Raw genomic sequence first — 18,939 nt, 5'->3', positions numbered from 1 at the left:
AAACACTTGTTTACATTGTGGCGTTTTCGTGAGGAATCCGAACAGTTGGGTGCGCAAACTCGTCGCGAAAGCACGCCCCGAATGCATCGGCCACAAAAAGCGAGAAAATTGAGGAAATCCAGTGCACCAGGCACGGTTGGTAATGGAACAATCGACGCAGTTTAGGGTGTTTTCTCGCAGCTGTCACAGGGGTTGATCGTGGTGGTGGTACCGGGTGTAAACAAGGCCCACGTGATCGCGGCATGGTACTGTGCGGTGGTGGGGGGCGTAAACAGTGCGGTATTAAAAGAAATTTGTGAAATTTTAGGCCTACGCGGTTCGCGTCACGTCCACAGACCGGGGTTGCTTCGGATGCGGCGCCCCTCGGACAAGGGCAGGATCCGCCAGTGTGGACTAGGCATGTTAGTTGACGGTCGAGTGATTGTGTCAGTGCAACGTAACCCTTTAGGTTGAAGGGACTGATTTCATGACATGTCTCAGAAGGATTCCGTCATACATCTGATAGCCGGGGGGTAGGTACTCCGTCCCACTAACCTTCCCCAACCGCCTCCAACGCAATTACATAATTCCGTGACGCGTCCGACCAATAAACACATATTTGGCGCCGGTACTTCCGATCCGACCCTCTCCACTATAAATAAAGCAGTTTTTCCGAATGGGAAGTCAGCTGCGCTGCGCAGTTCCGCCGGAAAATTTCACGCGGAAAATAACGGACCCTTCGCGACAACGTCGCTAATTATAATTTGCAACTGTTGCTGGCGGAAAATTCTGCACCAACCTGTCAATAGTCAATACAACTGTCATGTGTCAATCCGACGCAACAGGGCCGGACTCGCAACACTTGACCTTAAATATTAGAACCGCGAACGGGAAGTGTTTACCCCGGTTTGTTGGCACCAGTGGCGCATTATTCACAAGATTCCGTTTAAACATCCAACAGCTGGGCCAAAAAAACAAAAAGTTTTGTCCCAGTTCGAATGCATGACAAGCCAGAAATATTGCAAAAGTGTTTTCTTTTCTCATCGTACATGACAAAGTTCACTTGTACCGAACAAAATTAAAAACTGCCGATGTAATTGTCGACCCCGGTCATGTCTGAGCTAGATTCGGCGGCGAAATGTCAAATGTCAAAACGCCAAGACCTACGACTTCAATTTTAGAACTGCACCACTAATTTTGTCGTTACGGTGATATGTTTGTACATATTTATTTGTCTACTTGGAAGCCACTAATTTTCTGTCTCGTTAGCTTAATTAGTGGAAAATTGTAAATTACAAGGCTCTAAGTTGATTCTAAACAGGAAATTAGTATCTTTGGCCGACGCTGGTTTCCATGAGAAACGTCAATAATAATACATAGTATTGTTTATATAAACTATCACAAGTAAAAAGCAGGACTTCCGCAATTACGACGCAAATCGTTAATTTTGTAATAGAGATCTTGCCAAAATTGCCACCTCGAGGTAATTGCTTGTGGAGGAATACACCGGGTGGCCAAAGTTTTACAGCCAACACCAAAATAACTTTTATTTGTGAAAATACAAATTTCAAGCATTATAAATCATTAGATTGGTCCTAATTCAACTCGCTCATGTTCAAAATAAATTGAAAAGAGCAGTTTTGGACAGTTTTGTTCTTTATCTTTGACACTGTTTGTTTACTTTTTTCTGTCAAGTTTCTATTTTGGAACTCCAGCAGATAGGGTACCCGAGTGGAACATCTTTTCGTCGCAATTTAAAGTCGACCATGTTAGACGAAGTTTTCTTATCAGCCACTTTATCTCCCTGTTATTGAAAATACGCAAATAACAATAAAAACACCATTGAAGGTTATTTATGTCCGCTCATAATTCAAAGGAGTTTGGGAACAGTTCAGAAGCGCGCGAATCCGTAAGCGTATTCTTAATGCGTCGGATTTTAATCACGCAAAGACAGCCAACTGTGTTAAATCTGTTAAATGTCAGTGCCGCTCGATAGTCCGATGAAATTAATTTCCGTCCAAGTGGTCGGGACTTATCTCTTCCATTATTATCGCCCGACCAAGTGTTAAACCAACAAGAACCTGTCCATTTTTATTAGTTTCCTGCGGATAATTTGTTATTCAATCATAGAATAGATACATGCCGCGAATTGCAAACAACGTCCTCAAACGTCAGTCGTTCAATTCCACTTTAAAATATCGATGTAACAGCGTTCGGCACGCAAACCGCTTTTGTGCGATTTTGGTACCCGCTCGAGATAAGCGGAGAGAAAAAAAATCACACATTTCCGCTTATCTGCGGTTTATTTTGCTGAATCGACAACAATCGTGTAAATGAACCGACCCAGAAAAATTTTGCACATGTAAAGGCGTCGTTGACAGTTGTCAGTTGAATAGTTGAATCAAGCTCAGACATGGACGCCAGGAATCACGGCATGGCGTGATCGAGGATGCAGTAGCGACACGCCAGTTTACATGATCTGCCGCAATGCTGACCGAGCTTTGTTTAAAAGTGCAATAGCTTTTAGTAATAATAAGTAGGATTTGTTACCAAGGAAGACGAAAATTTAAATGGAAAACGTCGCGTTGTTCGTGCGTAGATTTTCTCGTTGAAATCTGCTAGATTAGAAGGAAAAGGTCAACATATTAATATAGACTTATCAGGAGATAGTTTTGTGATGTACAATTATTCCACTAAACACAAATATACTTGACCTTTTACAAAACATTGACTCTATCTCTAAATTAAGTACAAAAAAGTATATTGGCTTGGCTTAGAAATCTTAGAATCGTAGGATTATCAGCACTTGTGTCGTTAATTATTATTAACTATCTTTTTCCCAAGAAAATACGTGAAAGTGCCAAACCACTTACACAGTTTCATTAACAATGGAAACATTTTTGAAATATATTTGCTGCTGCATCAAAGTACACTTGGCTCAATTTTAAATGTGAGAATATTCGGGTGAAAATGACAACTTGGTTCAGATATATTTTCACCAATCCTAGATATGTACTGTGAAAGTCATTTTACAAGAATGTAAAATGTCTCAAAAAACTTAATTTTAAAATGGATTTTTGCTTAAGGGAGAGTATTCTGATCTAGAAATATTTTCCAATGACGTTTACTTAAAGAAGAGAAATTTTAAAATGCGTCCCTAAAATCCTATTCAGAATTTTCCAAAATTGACGAATTAAAACTCGAAACGCGTTTTTCACGGAATTTTTTTTTAAATGGTTGCCATAACATCTCAAAATCGATTTCAAATTTGGTGGCAGCACCTTCAGTGCACATGTCATTATCGTCGATACCAAAATTATGTCAAAATTTTCTCTTCTAATTTTTGAACCCATGAATGTTAAAAAAAAACAAAAAATCAATTGTTTTCAAAATAACCTCATTCTCTTAATTTTCAGTATATTTTTTTTGGTACCGCTTGTAAAGTCCGTTTTTTTATAACCAATTGTCAAAGTGTTGTCAGGTTGGCAGAAAATTCGAAACAGTGAATTTTATAAATCACGTTTGGAACATTAACTTTTGAAATTGTCACCCATTGTCACATGTCACAATTTAAATTTAAATTAAACACGTGTCTCAAATTCACAAACATTTGCAACATAACCTCAATAATGATCTAGGGGAAATCTAGGGTGAAACTGAGATAGAACTAGACCAAAAAATGTCAATGATTTTTAATATACAGTTTGGTCTTTTTCTGCATTTTGACACTGAAAATAGATAATAAAAAAACGGACTACAGGCACACTTCAACTGATTGAAAAATGTATTCGTTTCTTGTTTAGAGATGAGTAGAGCTACCGAAATCTCGTAACCATTCGGAATTTTTTTTTCGCGGAAATACCTAATCAGAATCACTGATAACAAGCTTACCTAATTACAAAAAATATTTATATTATGATAAAACATTAATAAAGCGGACCATAAACGATCGACAGTAAAAAAAATCATAGTTTTTTTTTTTAATTACTAAAAAAATGATGTAAACGTCATTCACTCGGTTAAATGAAATTGTAAAAAACGAAGAGTTTGAGAAAATGTTCATTATCTGCATAAACGCGCAACGGCAGAAGCATGTCTGTTTTCTCATTCTCAAATTTTAATCGTTGTATTTTAACTTTTTCTCCTTAAATGTCAGTTGACAAATAAATTTATTGAAAGCAAAGCCATCGTGGTTTCGTAATTTCATTTTAAAACAATACGATATTTAAAATAGCTACGTTAACTTTGGAAATGTATTGTGGGTTGCATTTTCAATTCCGCCGGGCTCATTATCACTAGTGAAATACCCTGCATGTATTTTGTTATAGCACTGAGTATACCAAATAACACAGTACTTTACATATTTTAAATTTAAGTATCAGCTCAATGACCATTGAAAAAAAAATAGTAGACTGCTCCGTTGGAATGTTTCTCGGAAGATTCTTTTGTCAATTGTAATGGTTTGTTTTGTTGCAGGGTGGCAGGCACCGTGGGGGCCATAGTGACATGCCCCCTGGAAGTGGTGAAGACGCGCCAGCAATCGTCCAACAGCGGCTTCCACCACTTGCCCCAGATAGCTCAGGAGCCCCCCGGCGGCTCGCAAACGACGTGCCGTACAGTCTATCCCGCACAGAGGCGTAGGTTATGGACCACTACACGGCACAGCCGGCCTCAAGTTGTGGCTCTTTCAGGTTACGTGACGTCTTCGTCCAATACTTTGAGCATTGTCCAATGTCTGAAGCATATTATTAAATACGAAGGACCCATGGCCTTGTTCAAAGGTAAAAAGTTCGATAAAATAATAAAACATAGCGATACGTCAACTAAAGCGAAAAAACAATCGCAATTAGAGTGACGACAACTATGTACTTATTACACATTTAGAACAGAAATGTGTCGTCAGTTGTTTTGTTGTCGTTTTTGGTTCAGTTAATCAAATCAGAACAACAGTAAGTCACGATTGTCGAAAATGCGAAAATAACGAATGATCTTATCATATTTTTTTTATTATTAAATTATGTCGAAATACGCTACCTGTTTGTGAAATGTACATGTGTGCCTGTTGTTCTCTTTTTATTGCTGATAAAATGAAAATTTCTTTTACTCACAAACAATAGTTTATGTGTCTATAAATGTGTGAGGCAACAAAAGCAAAGCTTTTAACTTGTAAATACCAGTAGGACTAGTCAAATGCGTTTAGGATTGCATTGTTAGAACGGTAGCAAAGTGTTTCACGGCTTAATTTAGAATTTGATTTGTTCTTTATTGGCACATCTGACGTGGCATCAATATTTCTGTCAAAATATCTTTTCAAAAGAAAATTGTACATTGTTCTACGATGCTGTCTTTAAATAAATTAATTTAAAACGGTCTATCAGAAAATGGTTGTGTTAATGAAAATACTTGACTAGATAAATAGGGAAATTCACCCCAGTCAAGTACTTAAAAAAAACATGCATCTGTGGTAGTGGACAAAGTAACTTTTCATTGCGTGCAATTTTTTTTTAGCCTATCTACACGCTAAAGCGTATTTTATTTTCAAATTATACAGGGTGTTATGGAAGTCCATGTAATAAATTTAACCACCAGCAGAACTCTTTAAAATAAACATTTTTTATAATATGTATTGATCTCTTTTTAATCGATTTTTTTTTAATTTTCAACCCCTAATTTGCCGCTTCGCTCATGGGATAATCATCAAATGAAACGAAAGAGTTTTTGCGAGGTAAAAACTTTACAGTTTTGTGAAGAAAGAACGATCGTTGTTCTAATACTAACAGGTTTTACTGTTTTCCATTCGAGTATTTTAATCGAGTAATTCTTTTTTCGTGCTTTGTTATCAATGGATGAGCGGATATGAATTATATTTAATTTTAACTCTGTTTATGTTTATTTTAACGACTCTTATTGGTACATAGTTAAATTTATTACGTGGACTTCCATAACAACCGGTACATAGATAGGTACTCCAATTTATGACGGACGTTTGGTTTTTATTTTATTTTTTTAAGTATTAAAAAGCGTGCAAACTTGACTTTGGTTTGTTTATGAACACATTATTTGGAGGTGAAAAGGTCGCAAAAATAAATCACGTAATTGGTAACAAATTAGGTAAAAAAATATACATACCCCGCAGTTAAAAACACAAAAGAATGTTGTTCCATTGTGGTTTGGGAATTGCTCATGTGAGTGACTACTTTGGTACTAAATTGCAAAATTTATAAGTGGTAGTTTCTCCATGAGACTACGTCAATAACTGAAAACATTTCATCTAGACGTGGGGAAACTTGCTTCGGAAAAGTAAGAATGGATGTTGTGCAGTGACCTTCGCAGCGTCCAGATTTAAACCCGACAGAAAACATATGGGAGCGTCTTGATGATAGTTTAATTATTACCAGGATTATCAGAATTTAGATTTTGATCTCAAAAAGCGTTTAATATTTGAAGAACTATCAATAAACTTTACGATTACTAGTGTAACTTAAACAGAACAAGAGTAATATCAATAAAACACACAAAAATAACCGTGAATTAAACATATTTTGCCTTTTGTCAATACTTAATTCTGGAGGCAGCGACGCAGATTTATATATTTTTTGAAAATATTTTCGTTCAAGTTTTTCGAATGTACGTCAAGTTTATTTATAAAAAATTTATGGCATTAAGTGTAAACGTTTCTGTAAATAAATCTCAGTAAGAATCAGACAGCTCTCGTGTTACGAATATTAGAAAAAAATGAAGCTTTCAGCTAGAATAAGAGTTCTAATAAATCAATAGTAATCCTTTAATCTCTGTATTCTTGTTGTTGGTAATCTTGAGTGAATTGATCTAAAACAGTAATGAAAACAGAAGAATGATACATACTTAAAGACGTTCCTTTCTTAAGTGTGTATCTACCAAATGTTCAGAATTTGAATAAAATTTTAATGACGCAATCTTCATTTTTATTTTAAGAAATAACATGTTTCATATTTATTGCTGAGATTATTACAGTAATTAATAAATTATAGAATTACAAAGCCAAATGTAAGTGATGTGTTGTTTCGATCTACAGGGTGTAATCAAAATAGGCGGAAATATTTTAAGCCGTAAACTACCAAGACATTTGAAAACCATTTGCGATAGCTGAAATTGCGTATTTAAAAATTTAAAATTCACCTCTTTCCGGCCCGTGGTCGACGTTAATGTAGAGCAAATGAAAGTGAAATGATAAAAAAGCTACGAAAGCGATTACTACACAAGAAATTTGACACTGACACTGAATTGTGTCGGAAAAACGGACAAAACACTTTTACTTTTAGCGTACCTTATGTAAATGCTGAAAATGTTGTCCTTGATGAGTGATACAGGCCGCGCCATTGGTATAGTTTTCCCATTTATAATTTGGTTTTATGGCAGTGCAATTGTAATTATTAGGGGCTGGGGTTGTGGTTTTGGCAATAGTGAAGATATTGTAACCTGGTCAGACAACAGACGTTCTTTTGCAGTCCTAGGATTTATGGCGGTAGTTGCCTATTTAACTCCCTGACAACAGGGCTGGTAGTAAAACCAAATTAGAAATGGGAACACTATACACGACTCGTCCAGTTAGTTCTTCTACTGTATCTGTATCGTATTTATTTAAATCCGAAGATCTTGGCGGATAAAGCGTTCAACCGTTTCTTCCAATCCACCTTCAGGGTAGTTTTGATTCCATCACTGTGTAAATTGGCGAGCATAATGTGGTGGCGCACCATCGTGCAGATAGCATATTCCTTGCATGATGTCTAAGGGCACTTCGTCCAGCAACTCAGGCAAAGTATCACTCAAAAATGGAAGGTATTCTTCACCATTTAAACAATAAATAAAATAATTCCCGGTACAGTATTTGTGCTTGGACCGCGTGGCCACCCGCCGCACCGTACGCGAAAACCATATCCGTTAATTAATTCCACGTTTGTAAAAGTTGGCATTTTAAACGATTCAATAACAAATACACGATTATTAATATGTACACTGCACCGTTTGTCTAGCTGCAACTAATAACTCACTGTAACTGACTTACGCCAATCCAACCTTCGATAAGAAGATCCTTTTTTGTCATACAAAAATTGTATGAAGCGTGTAAAAAGCGAGAGTTCGCTTTTTCTTTACTATTGCTTTTATGATTTCGATTATGAAACCAAGAGAATGGGGCGTCCACAATTTATTGTCTAAATTGCCATGCCATTGGTACCGTACTCTTAAGTTTTTCAAAAAACGCATATTTTTCCATTGATGCGGGAGTATTCAGTACTTATAATTGATTTCATATAAATGTTCATCAAGTGAGCTGTGCATTTGTAAAAGCACCTTTAATTTAGTTACATTACAAAAGTCACATTTATGAAGGTCATGTCCAATAAATCTTTACTTGGTAAAAATACAAAGACAAAAACAAATAAGAATTACTTTAATTTAATCAGTAAAAAGAGGTAACATTGCTTTTAAAATCACCAATGTTAAAATGGACGAAAACTGAAAAATTAGTCAAATCGGGTTCGCGCAGAGCAAGCAACTTTGAAAGTCAAAGTCACTAGCTTTAGCTTTAATACCAACAGAAAATCAGATTTTCATGGCTTGCTTAGATGCACATTTATATGAAATTGAGTATACGTGTTTAAATATTTTCGTGTATTTTGATTACAGGCTGTATAACTACTTCAAAAGTAATAACTATAAGTGATTTTAATTCAAAAATTAAATTTAATACATCAAGTACATCCAATGGCCGGCAATAAAAATTAGCCATCACTTTTCTGTTACGTCAAAATCCAAATGTGTAATTAATGCTTTAATGACACTGACATTTAAATGATGGCTAACTTTTTTTGCTGGCCACTACTATGGCGGACGAAAAATTTCATCCACAACAAATTGTCATTCCATTCATGTATGTATACTCTAAAGCAACCTTTAGGAACGAATAACCTCACTTCACATGTTGACATATTGGGTCAATGTTCTTATGGGTGACAGTAATAAATGTCAAACTTTAATTTGCAATACATAATTTAAACTACTCAAACCAAAAAAAAAGTAGGTAAGTTCTCGTAGGTAGGTAATTACATATAGGGGAAACCAAACAAAAATCTTTTCTAATCATTCTTATCACAACTCAACAATTATGATTTTAAACGTTTTTAAAAAATATTTACAGAAATATTTATGTATGTACCGGGTGATTTTAAATAATTGTGACTTTTTTTCTTAAGTTGGGAACATTTTTCATAAATTATTTTGGCAAACTTGATACCTTAATCAACACATTGGCGTACGTACGTCATTTTGACATTTTATGTATTAATAAATTGTGTTAAATAGGCGAGGACGCCTATGTTTATGTCAACTATCACATTAAAAAGCAGAATAACCAACAATAATATTACCAACCTATGAAAAAAAGTCACATTCATTTAAAATCACCCGGTATTTAAATCGGAATTAATATAGATCTAAGATTTTTGGTATTGAAATAACAAAGGATAGTGTGTAGGAAAGGGTAGTAAAAGAAACGGAACTAGTATTAAACCTGTAGAAACGTTTACTTTTTGATTTATATAATAAACAAAGATTAATAGGGAAGACAATGTTACCAACTGTGCTACTTAAATTTGTTATTTTTCCTAGAAAAACTAAATCATGTGTTAACCAGATTAATTTACAAAACCTCAACAATAGAGTCATTATTCGTTATCTGATGTTAAGTGATCTAAGTGAGTACGTTTTGAATAAAATCTGGTCTAAGATTTGTTTAATTCTATAAACAATCACGTAATTGAGTTGTAAAAATATACAGAAATGGGGTATTTTAATAAAACACGAGGCACCCCATATAAAGAACATTTGTTGGCATGATTAAATTCAAAATCGAGGCGATAAGTATGTATTGTAAGTTTCTGTTCAAGAATCTTGAAATAAAATTCGATGGAAATTTTCATAATTACCTGTTAAATTTGCATGGATGTAAGTCTAGGAAATTGTTTCTATTTATAAAGAGAATTGTTTCTCTTAATGTGTTATAAAATGAGTTCTTTCCGGTTAGTCATTTGCCAGATCAATTTCTTTTTGTCAGTCGGTGGAGATTTTTGTAAAATACTTAATACAAGCGTGTGTGCCTTTTAAAATGTCGTAAATGTAGAACTCTCTTTCTATCTGTTGCTATTTTTGAAAAATTAAGTTCTGAAGTACTCAATTTGACGAAAATAGATAAAAGAATTAAACGATCAAGGTAAACAAACTAACCTTTGTAATGTTATTAACAGTTGTTAGTCATTATTCTGTCTCTTATTTCTGTTTTTGTCACTTCATTATTTATTTAAACTAGAAAAAAGTAAATCTAACATCCAGCAAAATGAACTTGAAACAAAACTTCTCCTTTGTTGGACCAGTTAGATGTTAGAAGAACAAAAACTAACTTCAACTTGTAGGCAAATTCATTTTTTCTTTAAAATAATTGTCAAAGTGTTGTCATTTTGGTATGAGCCACTAGTTATTTGATGGTTATTAGGTTGGCAACGTAAAACTTCAATTGTATGTCAGCCATTTCGATGTGAAGGCGCTTGCGTTACTGAATATGTTCAGTTGCATTTTTCATTATCATTATCGTCTAGTTATTTCTTGTCTTTTGGTATAAAATTTGCTTACACGTGAAACTTTTCTGACTTTTGAAAATTATTGACATAACGTCAAACCTCATCTAGGGAGATTTTACGATACAGGTGTTCCGAAACTAAAGGTTTAAAAAAAAGAACTTTAGATTAACTTAACTGTGAAGAATGTGTCAATAAAGATATTGTAGTAGAATATGTGATACGACACTTCATCATTTTACTCCACACTCCCAAGTGTAGGTTTTTCAAAAAACAGCCACCAAGAACTACAGATTTGAATCCCATTGAAAATGAACAGAGGAATCACAATCTCATCGCCGTGAAGTGTATCCAAAGTTACGTAATTATTGATGATTATAAGAAATGTAGATAATTCGTACTTGAGCTAGTTAATCCTTTCGTCTTAGTCTGTGATGGTTTCATATCGCCCCTCCTAGAATAAGCCCGCTTATAATAGACTCGTTGATATTTTCCCGTCTTTTAGAGTGGATTGATTTTTCCTGTTCCAGGTTTGGGCCCCAATCTCGTAGGGGTCGCCCCGTCCAGGGCCGTCTACTTCGCGACATATTCCCAAACGAAGCTTTTCTGGAACGGCCTCCTACCCCCCGACTCGCCGATGGTGCACGTCTGCTCGGCCTCCTGTGCCGGTTTCGTCGCCAGCACCCTAACGAATCCCATCTGGTTCGTCAAGACCAGACTCCAACTGGACCTCAACAAGAACAGTAACATGACCGCTTTCGAATGCGTCCGCAGGATATACTCCAGATCGGTGAGTAAAAACCTTGCATAAAATACACTTTATCATTAAACTAGATCTGACGCGCGTTTCGGCAGCAAAACTGTCAGAGAGCGATCATATACCTACCTAAAAACCTTGTCCACTCTTCTCTAATCGGAATTAAATTGCACCGAGGGAATTCGCGAGTTACGGAAAAATTTGGCGCTCGTCAATGTCAAGGATCAAAGGTCGAGGTGATTTGAAATCCTCTTATCGTCGAAACGATAACAATAATAATTCGTAGGTATCATGTGAAAGAGTGCACGTGACGGTTTGCTCTCGTGTTAGGTTTTCGTTGTTTTCGATGGACACCACGTGATCGGGATTTTCCAAATTTGGAAAGAAGTTGGGGACGTTTTCCAAATTGGGAATTATAGAATTGTGATGTGGGATTTCGCGGGCTTAGGTGTTGGGTTTTAGAGGTCAAAGTGCAATGATGAAATGATGCAAAAATGTTAGATAATTTTATTGAATTGGCTTTAGCGAAAGTGTAATCTATAGTATAGGCTTTGTAGATAAGCGTTAGTGCAACTATTATCATTAAAACATTTTCAAGTATTCAAAGGTCGCAAAAATTAGAAGTCATCTAGTGTGACAGATAAAAAAGCGTGCTGAAAAGTTGATGTTAAAATACTCGTGCGTTATTTACAAAGTCAAAAGGAAATTTATAATTAAAAAGAAGTTTGTGATATTGATTACAAACAAGTGTCGATAATTTCCTGCTGAATGCAACTATGTACATATAATAATTGACTATAGGCTATTTTTTCCTGGTAGGCGGTTGCGCGCGCCATTTACAAAATCCTGCAGCGAAATACGACCTTCCTATTAGTTACTTTATTCCACTAACCAATTGGAAGGTCGCATTTCGCTGCAGGATTTTGTAAATGGCGCGCGCAACCGCCTACCAGGAAAAAATAGACTATAGAAATTGAAGTACATATTTTGTTTTGCTACAATAATTGTCGTAAAAATCTTATCATGCAATTCTCTTAAAAGAATACATATTTTACAAGTGAATGTTATAATAATGACTGGTTCATTTGTTTTATCGTGTTGTGAAGATAATGGGGTTTTAAAACATTATAACCACACATTCTAACTCTTTCAAACTGACAAATGAAAACATCTACAAATAAGGAAGTAATTGGGTAGCAACCGACTTTCAGTGAATATCGTATTGACAGGGTATACATGGGTATTAGGCATTCACGATCGTTTTGGGACCGAGTTGGGTATGATTTTTTCTTTTCATGTTGGACTAACTGACTCAGTGATGCAACGGATGCAATTTTTTTTCTGTCAATGTCTACCCGACATTTTCTTGCCACCGCATTGCCAGATTTATTATTTTAATATTCGTAAGAAACTAAATGATTTATTAAGTGTGTAAAAATAATTTAAATTTCCGTCAAAGGAACAGTCAAAATTCTCAAAATAATTTTATTGCGATAAAAAATTTCTATTAAACGATTTAATTTAATTTAAAAAGGACAGACTACATTTAAGAGATTCGGCAACAATGTACCTGCTCAGAAAATATAACCTTAAACTGAAAACAACCTAACCTAACACAAAAAGTGTCAATTTCCTTTAGAGAATTTAGTTATCACCAAGGTACTGCCAACAAAATCACTAGATGCTCATAGCCAACTCGGTCTCAAAAAGATCGTGAATGCCTAATATACTATCCATTTACTAAACTCCCGCACTGTCAAAGTGTTTGCAAGTTGCCGCACTGCCATTCTGAGACTAGTAATTTTTTAACAATTTGAAATTTCAAATTTGAAGTTAAGTTTATTAATAAATTCGCCTTCTTTCATTCAAAGTATTACTTATATGCCGTTCACGATTATTTTAAACACGCAGGAGGCCGCGAAATTTTTTTGTTAGATTGGCGTCAGGTCCTGTCATATGACGTTTCGTTTTTAAATATTCGCATTGTTGTCAATTCCGTCATTAGTTTAGTTAATAAGAATTTACCCAGAACTGCCCTACAAATATGTATGTTTCATTCCAATTACAATTTTACGATTATTGTTCCTAATGCCTTCAATTCTTTAAAAACTGTAACAACTTGGGAGCAGTGTTCAGTTGAATTATAACCTAAAATAGATTTATTAAGACAAATCACAATGCTGCCAACTAAAATGTCAGATTTTCATAGATAGTTCGAATTTGAAATAATCGTGAATGGTTTATACACGAAATGGCTGAACAAGAAGAAGATATGAAACGTAAAAGAATATTGTTAACGGCCAGAGAGAAGCAGAGTATTCTTAATTATTGTTTCCAAAGAAGAGAATTAACTCCATTAACATAACCAAACTTTCCTTGTTGACGTTTTTATAACTAGATTTTGTGTACAGGCAACTGAAAATGTATCTCACCATAGGTACACTCCAAAAAAAAGTCAAAAATTTGACACTGACAGTATAGAACAGAACAATGGTTAAAAATTATTTTGCACGTTTTATCTAATGTTTTTTGCTCGCTTTTGGGTCAGGTAAAAGATGTGTGTTATGGTTATTCCAAAGAACCGTACAATTACCTCAACCCACTTGAAGAGAATCAATCTTATCTATAGAAACTTTTTTTAATTTCAAAAGTTAATACATATTGGATGATTCAAAATGATTGTGGCCAAGTATGGCAACTATGTACGAAAATGTATGTGGCAACTGTGTGAATGGGGTAGAGTTGACATTTGTATGACATTTTATAAGCGTGCATTTGATTTTTTCCATTCCATTACACATTGATTTGACAACTTACAAAATTGCGCGACTATGAACTGTCAAGGAAATGTCAACTCTACCTTGCTCACATAGTTGCCACATAAATTTTCGTACATAGTTGCCATACTTGGCCACAATCATTTTGAATCACCCAATACATAATAGTAGTGGGTGTTGTCTTAAAAAGTTAAATAAGTTTAATTATTAGTACCTATCTTAGCTAGCACGTTTTAGATTTTCCTCCATGGAGCAAATTAAAATAGATTATCACTGTTACTCACTTTACTACAAGTTACGTAAACCCATTCTCGAGGAAAGTAGTTTTCACGTAAATCCAGACCAATGTGTATATTACTTCGATGTTTAGCCATAGAAAAACAAATAAAATAGTAGCGAAAACAAACTAACGAGTGCAAACACTTGACGACAGATTTTTTTGAACGCACGTTATATAAATTGTAGCGTGTTTGGAGAACATTATAATTTTAGGATATAATTTTTTATGTAGGTACAGTTAGGGACACGGAATTTCGGACATCATTTTTGTGTCACTTTAAAAAACTACGATGTAAATCCCTCTTTATTGTGAACGTGACATTCAAAAGTCAAATTTTTGAAATTTATTTTCTGTTCACATCAATCGCATGCCAATCAAAATCGTCGCAAACGGTAAAATTGAGGTTAATAATGTAAAGGCTATTTTACATTTTTTGACAGTATATTGACAATGATTCCCGAAATTCCGTGTCTCTAACTGTACAATGCAACTGTACCTAATCAAAGCACGTAAATGTACCTAATTGTTTGCAGTAACTCTCACAGGTACAATAATTTGTTGCTTGTCACTGCTACAAATTTAAATCTATTATGTCTTTAGGATGCCTCGTAAACACGTCGTTGCTAAGTAACCGCGTGCTGAATTTCATTACTACTCAACCCCCTCCCAACGGGGGGAGAATGGTTCGTTTGCAGTAAAAGAAACAATGTATTGATGAAAACTGCATCGAAGAAAATGAAAATGAAAATTGCGCTGAAAGGGCGAAAAAATGAAAATTATCAGAATGGATTTGTTTTAGTTGTTTTAGAAAAACTCAAGTGGAATGAAATTATTTCCGTTATTTTAAACTCCTGGCGAACGCTGTATGGAAGCTCTCCTTTGTAATAATTTAAATCGTTCCGAAATAAACAAATTACTCAAATCCTTTTATTTGAGTAACAACTGTAGTTATAAATTAAATAATTTGGCAGTATTAAAGCTGTTTTGAAACACATTCTCACTTTTGACTACGAAGGACTTCCATCCATTTTGCACATTCAGTTAATAAGACTGTGCATTTCAATTGACTAAAATCGGGGTAGGACTGATTTGTCCCAGTTATGTTAATTTACAATAAAGGAATATTTCTTCAACAGGATAATTTTTTGACGTTTTATACATGTGTATTTCAAAAATTATTTATCATCGTCCTGATTTGAGAAAATCATTTCGTTAAAATTAGGATAGGTTTAATTTATTTTTATTCATCATGGCCAATAAATAATGAACCACCCTCGTATAGCTGTTTGTGTTTAAAAAAATCACAAAATTATAAAGAATTTCGTGTTGACATTTTGATTTATAATTTGAAAGCTATTAAAACAAGATTGAGTAATTCAAGCCAAACATTATCTGACGAGAAGATAATTTTTTAAGCACCACGGGAGCATTGTTAAATTGTGCTCTCCGATAAAAACAATTTAGATTTAAAAAAAAGATCTTGATTTGATTGGTAGATGTTTCAAAAATTTATCAAAGATTCCGAAAATATACTTACGTAGAAAACCGTTAAGAATCTTTCAAAGCATGTATTTATGATAAAATGCATTCACGTTGTTTTGGCATAATGGGAGACCCCGGAAATTTTACATTTAATTCGGTAGTAAAGATGTCCGTTCAATTGCGTTATGTTTTTGTAAGTTTGAGGTTATAAATAACATCAATGCTAGTGTATTGTTGTCAGTTTTATTTTATTCAGACATCGCGGGAAATTCAGTAACATGTAATGTTCAGTTTGATATTAGTGACGGAAATCAAACAGTGTGTCCAACGTTAAAAAAATTAATCATGCCCTCCCATTATGCCAAAACAACGTGAACGGTGTTTACATGTTTTTTGTGATTTATGAATTAATAAAAAAAATATTAAGAGATAAGGCAATGAAAATTTAAAAGTCGAATAGAAAACTATAGTATAATTCAGAATAAGTGGCATCGCGGTAGGCGTTGATTCTCTAAAGTGAGCTTTATGTTATGTCAAAAAATTTAGTAAACATGTGAAACTGTCATTACTTTATTCTGAGATTATGCGTTACATAATTTTGACATGGTTTTCACCCACAGCAGAGATAACCCCCAGACAAATAATACACTTTTCATAAATGAAAGAAGGAAATTCCAAATACTTATAACAAGAAAATAAACACAAAACGATTCTAATGATAATATCAAGGCCAAATTAAAAGCGAAGGTTACCAACAGCATCGAAACTAGGGTATTATTAGCAAGGGTCTTGCTGCCAACGTAAATTTGAATTTCCAACGCCTACCGCCATGCCACTTATTCTGAATTATAATACAGGGTGATTTACGAGGAATAATGAGCCCGACGGAATAGAAAATGCAACCCGCAATTCATCAGGAGAAAAACCCGGACATTTACCGCTTCGATGTCCGGCTTTTTGTTGCAATGTATTGTGGGTTGCATTTTCTATTCCGTCGGGCTCATTATTCCTCGTAAATCACCCTGTATATTGTAAAGGAATGAGGGACAATGTTTTTCCTATTTCTTTAACTGAATTTGATGCAGTAATATTTCTTTAGATCGCAAGCCTTTAAGTTATTTTTTTTTAAATTACGCAGTTTAAGTGAAAAGAAAAGCGAAATCCCTAAACGCGATTTTATTCTTTTCCAGGGCATCCTGGGCTTCTACAAAGGTATCACCGCCTCCTACATGGGCATCTCGGAGACGATCGTCCACTTCGTCATCTACGAGGCGATCAAAGCCGAGCTGGTGAACCACCACACGAAATATTCCATGGAGAAGGGCACCAGGGATTTCATCGAGTTCATGATGGCCGGCGCCGTGTCGAAAACCGTGGCCTCCTGCATAGCGTACCCGCACGAGGTGGCTCGAACGCGGCTCCGTGAGGAGGGCAACCGTTACACCAGCTTCTGGCAAACCCTCACTTTGGTGTTTAAAGAGGAGGGCGTCAGGGGCGTGTACAGAGGGTTGACGACGCAACTGGTCCGACAAATACCGAACACCGCGATCATGATGGCAACGTACGAGGCTGTGGTTTACGTTTTAACGACGAGATTGGGTACCGACTTCTACGATAAAGAAGCGAATTGAAGCGAGCAGGGTACTAGTGGTTTTTTTTAGAGATCTGTGTTATTAAAGTGTAAAACAAGGTTAGGTTAAGGTCAAATTCAGCCTGTTTGGATGTAGCTGTTTGGTGTACAGTATTAGATTTAATGTTTCTGTTAAACGATGATGATTCTGGTCATGTTGAAGATAGGATAAGTTGTAAAATTTGTTCATAAAGTTGAGGTTTAAGTTTGTTACGGATATTTAAGTTTACTGTTCTAAAGAGGAGTGTGATTTATTCTAGATTTGATATTTTCTTAATAGCATGTATAAATATTGCTCCTGTTGTATATATAGCCAAGTTACTGAAGTTACTGATTTAAATATACTTTTTTGTCTAAATGTTTAATGATTTAATTGATCCAAAGAAACCAAAGTTCACTGTGGTGTTAAATGTAGATCTTCCAATCGCGTAAATTTGTGGAAATATATTTTTAACCAGTTTACAATACAGCTTACACTGTTGAATCATCAATGGTTATTAGAATTATACAGGCTTATTCTAAATTATTGTAGTCCAAGTAGGCGTGAAAACTGAATGTAAAATTTATGGTTGCCGCTCCGTATAAAAAACATCAAAATGATGTGGATAAGTGAATACACACCGTTCACACACAGGAGTTAAATTGGGTGCAAAACAACTCAATATTTTTGGATTTAAAATTAATAAATAAAATCCTCAGCACCGCAATTTTCACCTAAAAAATGACAGTGACAGTGACAAAAATTGACAGTTCACCTGAAAGCGACAAAAATGTCATAACATGGGCATGGCTTACTTCGACTAAAATCATTTAGAATAATCCTATATATGAGAAATACGGTTGGCTTCAACAAAAAACAGGGACTGTCAGAAAAAGTTCTGTCAGATTTTATTAAATTTTTATAGTTTGAAACGGCCTTTTAGAGTTTAGGTTAAAAAACTGCACTTATGTGTCAGAAATACTACTGTCAAACGGACACAAATTGACATAAATTGACAAATTAAGTTTCCAATTCACATTCCCGTTCCCGTTTTTTTTGAAGCCAACTGTACCACACCCATAATATGGTTCGATTTCAATTTTTTTTAACACAATGTGTCTGATATTGGATATCAATCAAATAATTGTCAAACTGACACTACAATTCACGTGTCACATCGTACATTTTTTATTAATTTCATTGGTTAAAATACGGAAACAAAGACGCAGAAGACGCTATCAAATCGATGATAATTTTATCACCGCATGTTGACTGTCACTTGTTTTTAATGAATAAAACTGACTACTGTCAAAGTGACAGAAAGTTTCAATGAACGCGTCGAAGTCAGAAAGTAGTGCTGTTGACCAGAAAACGTTTCAACCAGTAAGTACCTAGTCCAGTAGATCACCATCGATGGAGAGATGCTAGCGAGGAAGAGATTCGA

General features: G+C 35.0%; 1 protein-coding gene across 2 annotated transcripts; it reads left to right on the top strand.

Annotated features, from left to right (window-relative positions):
• The first annotated feature begins 367 nt into the window (after positions 1 to 367).
• On the top strand, positions 368 to 17,873 carry Rim2 (replication in mitochondria 2). Of its 2 annotated transcripts, XM_069059855.1 has the most exons (5): positions 368 to 512; positions 4,456 to 4,616; positions 4,671 to 4,760; positions 11,120 to 11,379; positions 17,076 to 17,873. In XM_069059855.1, exons 1-5 carry the CDS (start codon positions 472 to 474, stop codon positions 17,514 to 17,516), a joined length of 993 nt encoding a protein of 330 aa, XP_068915956.1. In that variant the 5' UTR covers positions 368 to 471; the 3' UTR covers positions 17,517 to 17,873. The 2 variants fall into 2 exon arrangements, with proteins under 2 accessions (XP_068915956.1, XP_068915955.1); XM_069059854.1 differs by having other exon boundaries at positions 4,456 to 4,760.
• The last annotated feature ends 1,066 nt before the right edge of the window (positions 17,874 to 18,939 follow it).

Source organism: Tenebrio molitor, chromosome 9 (genome assembly GCF_963966145.1).
Source record: "Tenebrio molitor chromosome 9, icTenMoli1.1, whole genome shotgun sequence".
Taxonomy (NCBI): Eukaryota; Metazoa; Arthropoda; class Insecta; order Coleoptera; family Tenebrionidae; genus Tenebrio; species Tenebrio molitor.
The sequence above is the reverse complement of the archived record's forward strand: the minus strand, read 5'-3'. Positions and strand labels throughout refer to the sequence as shown.

Bases quoted from the DNA above. Each gene is read 5' to 3' on its own strand.
- Rim2 (XM_069059854.1), top strand. From the start codon at position 472: ATGTCTCAGAAGGATTCCGTCATACATCTGATAGCCGGGGG. The intron at 513-4,455 runs GTAGGTACTCCG...GTTTTGTTGCAG, and splicing joins ATACATCTGATAGCCGGGGG to GGTGGCAGGCACCGTGGGGG. The intron at 11,380-17,075 runs GTGAGTAAAAAC...ATTCTTTTCCAG, and splicing joins GCAGGATATACTCCAGATCG to GGCATCCTGGGCTTCTACAA.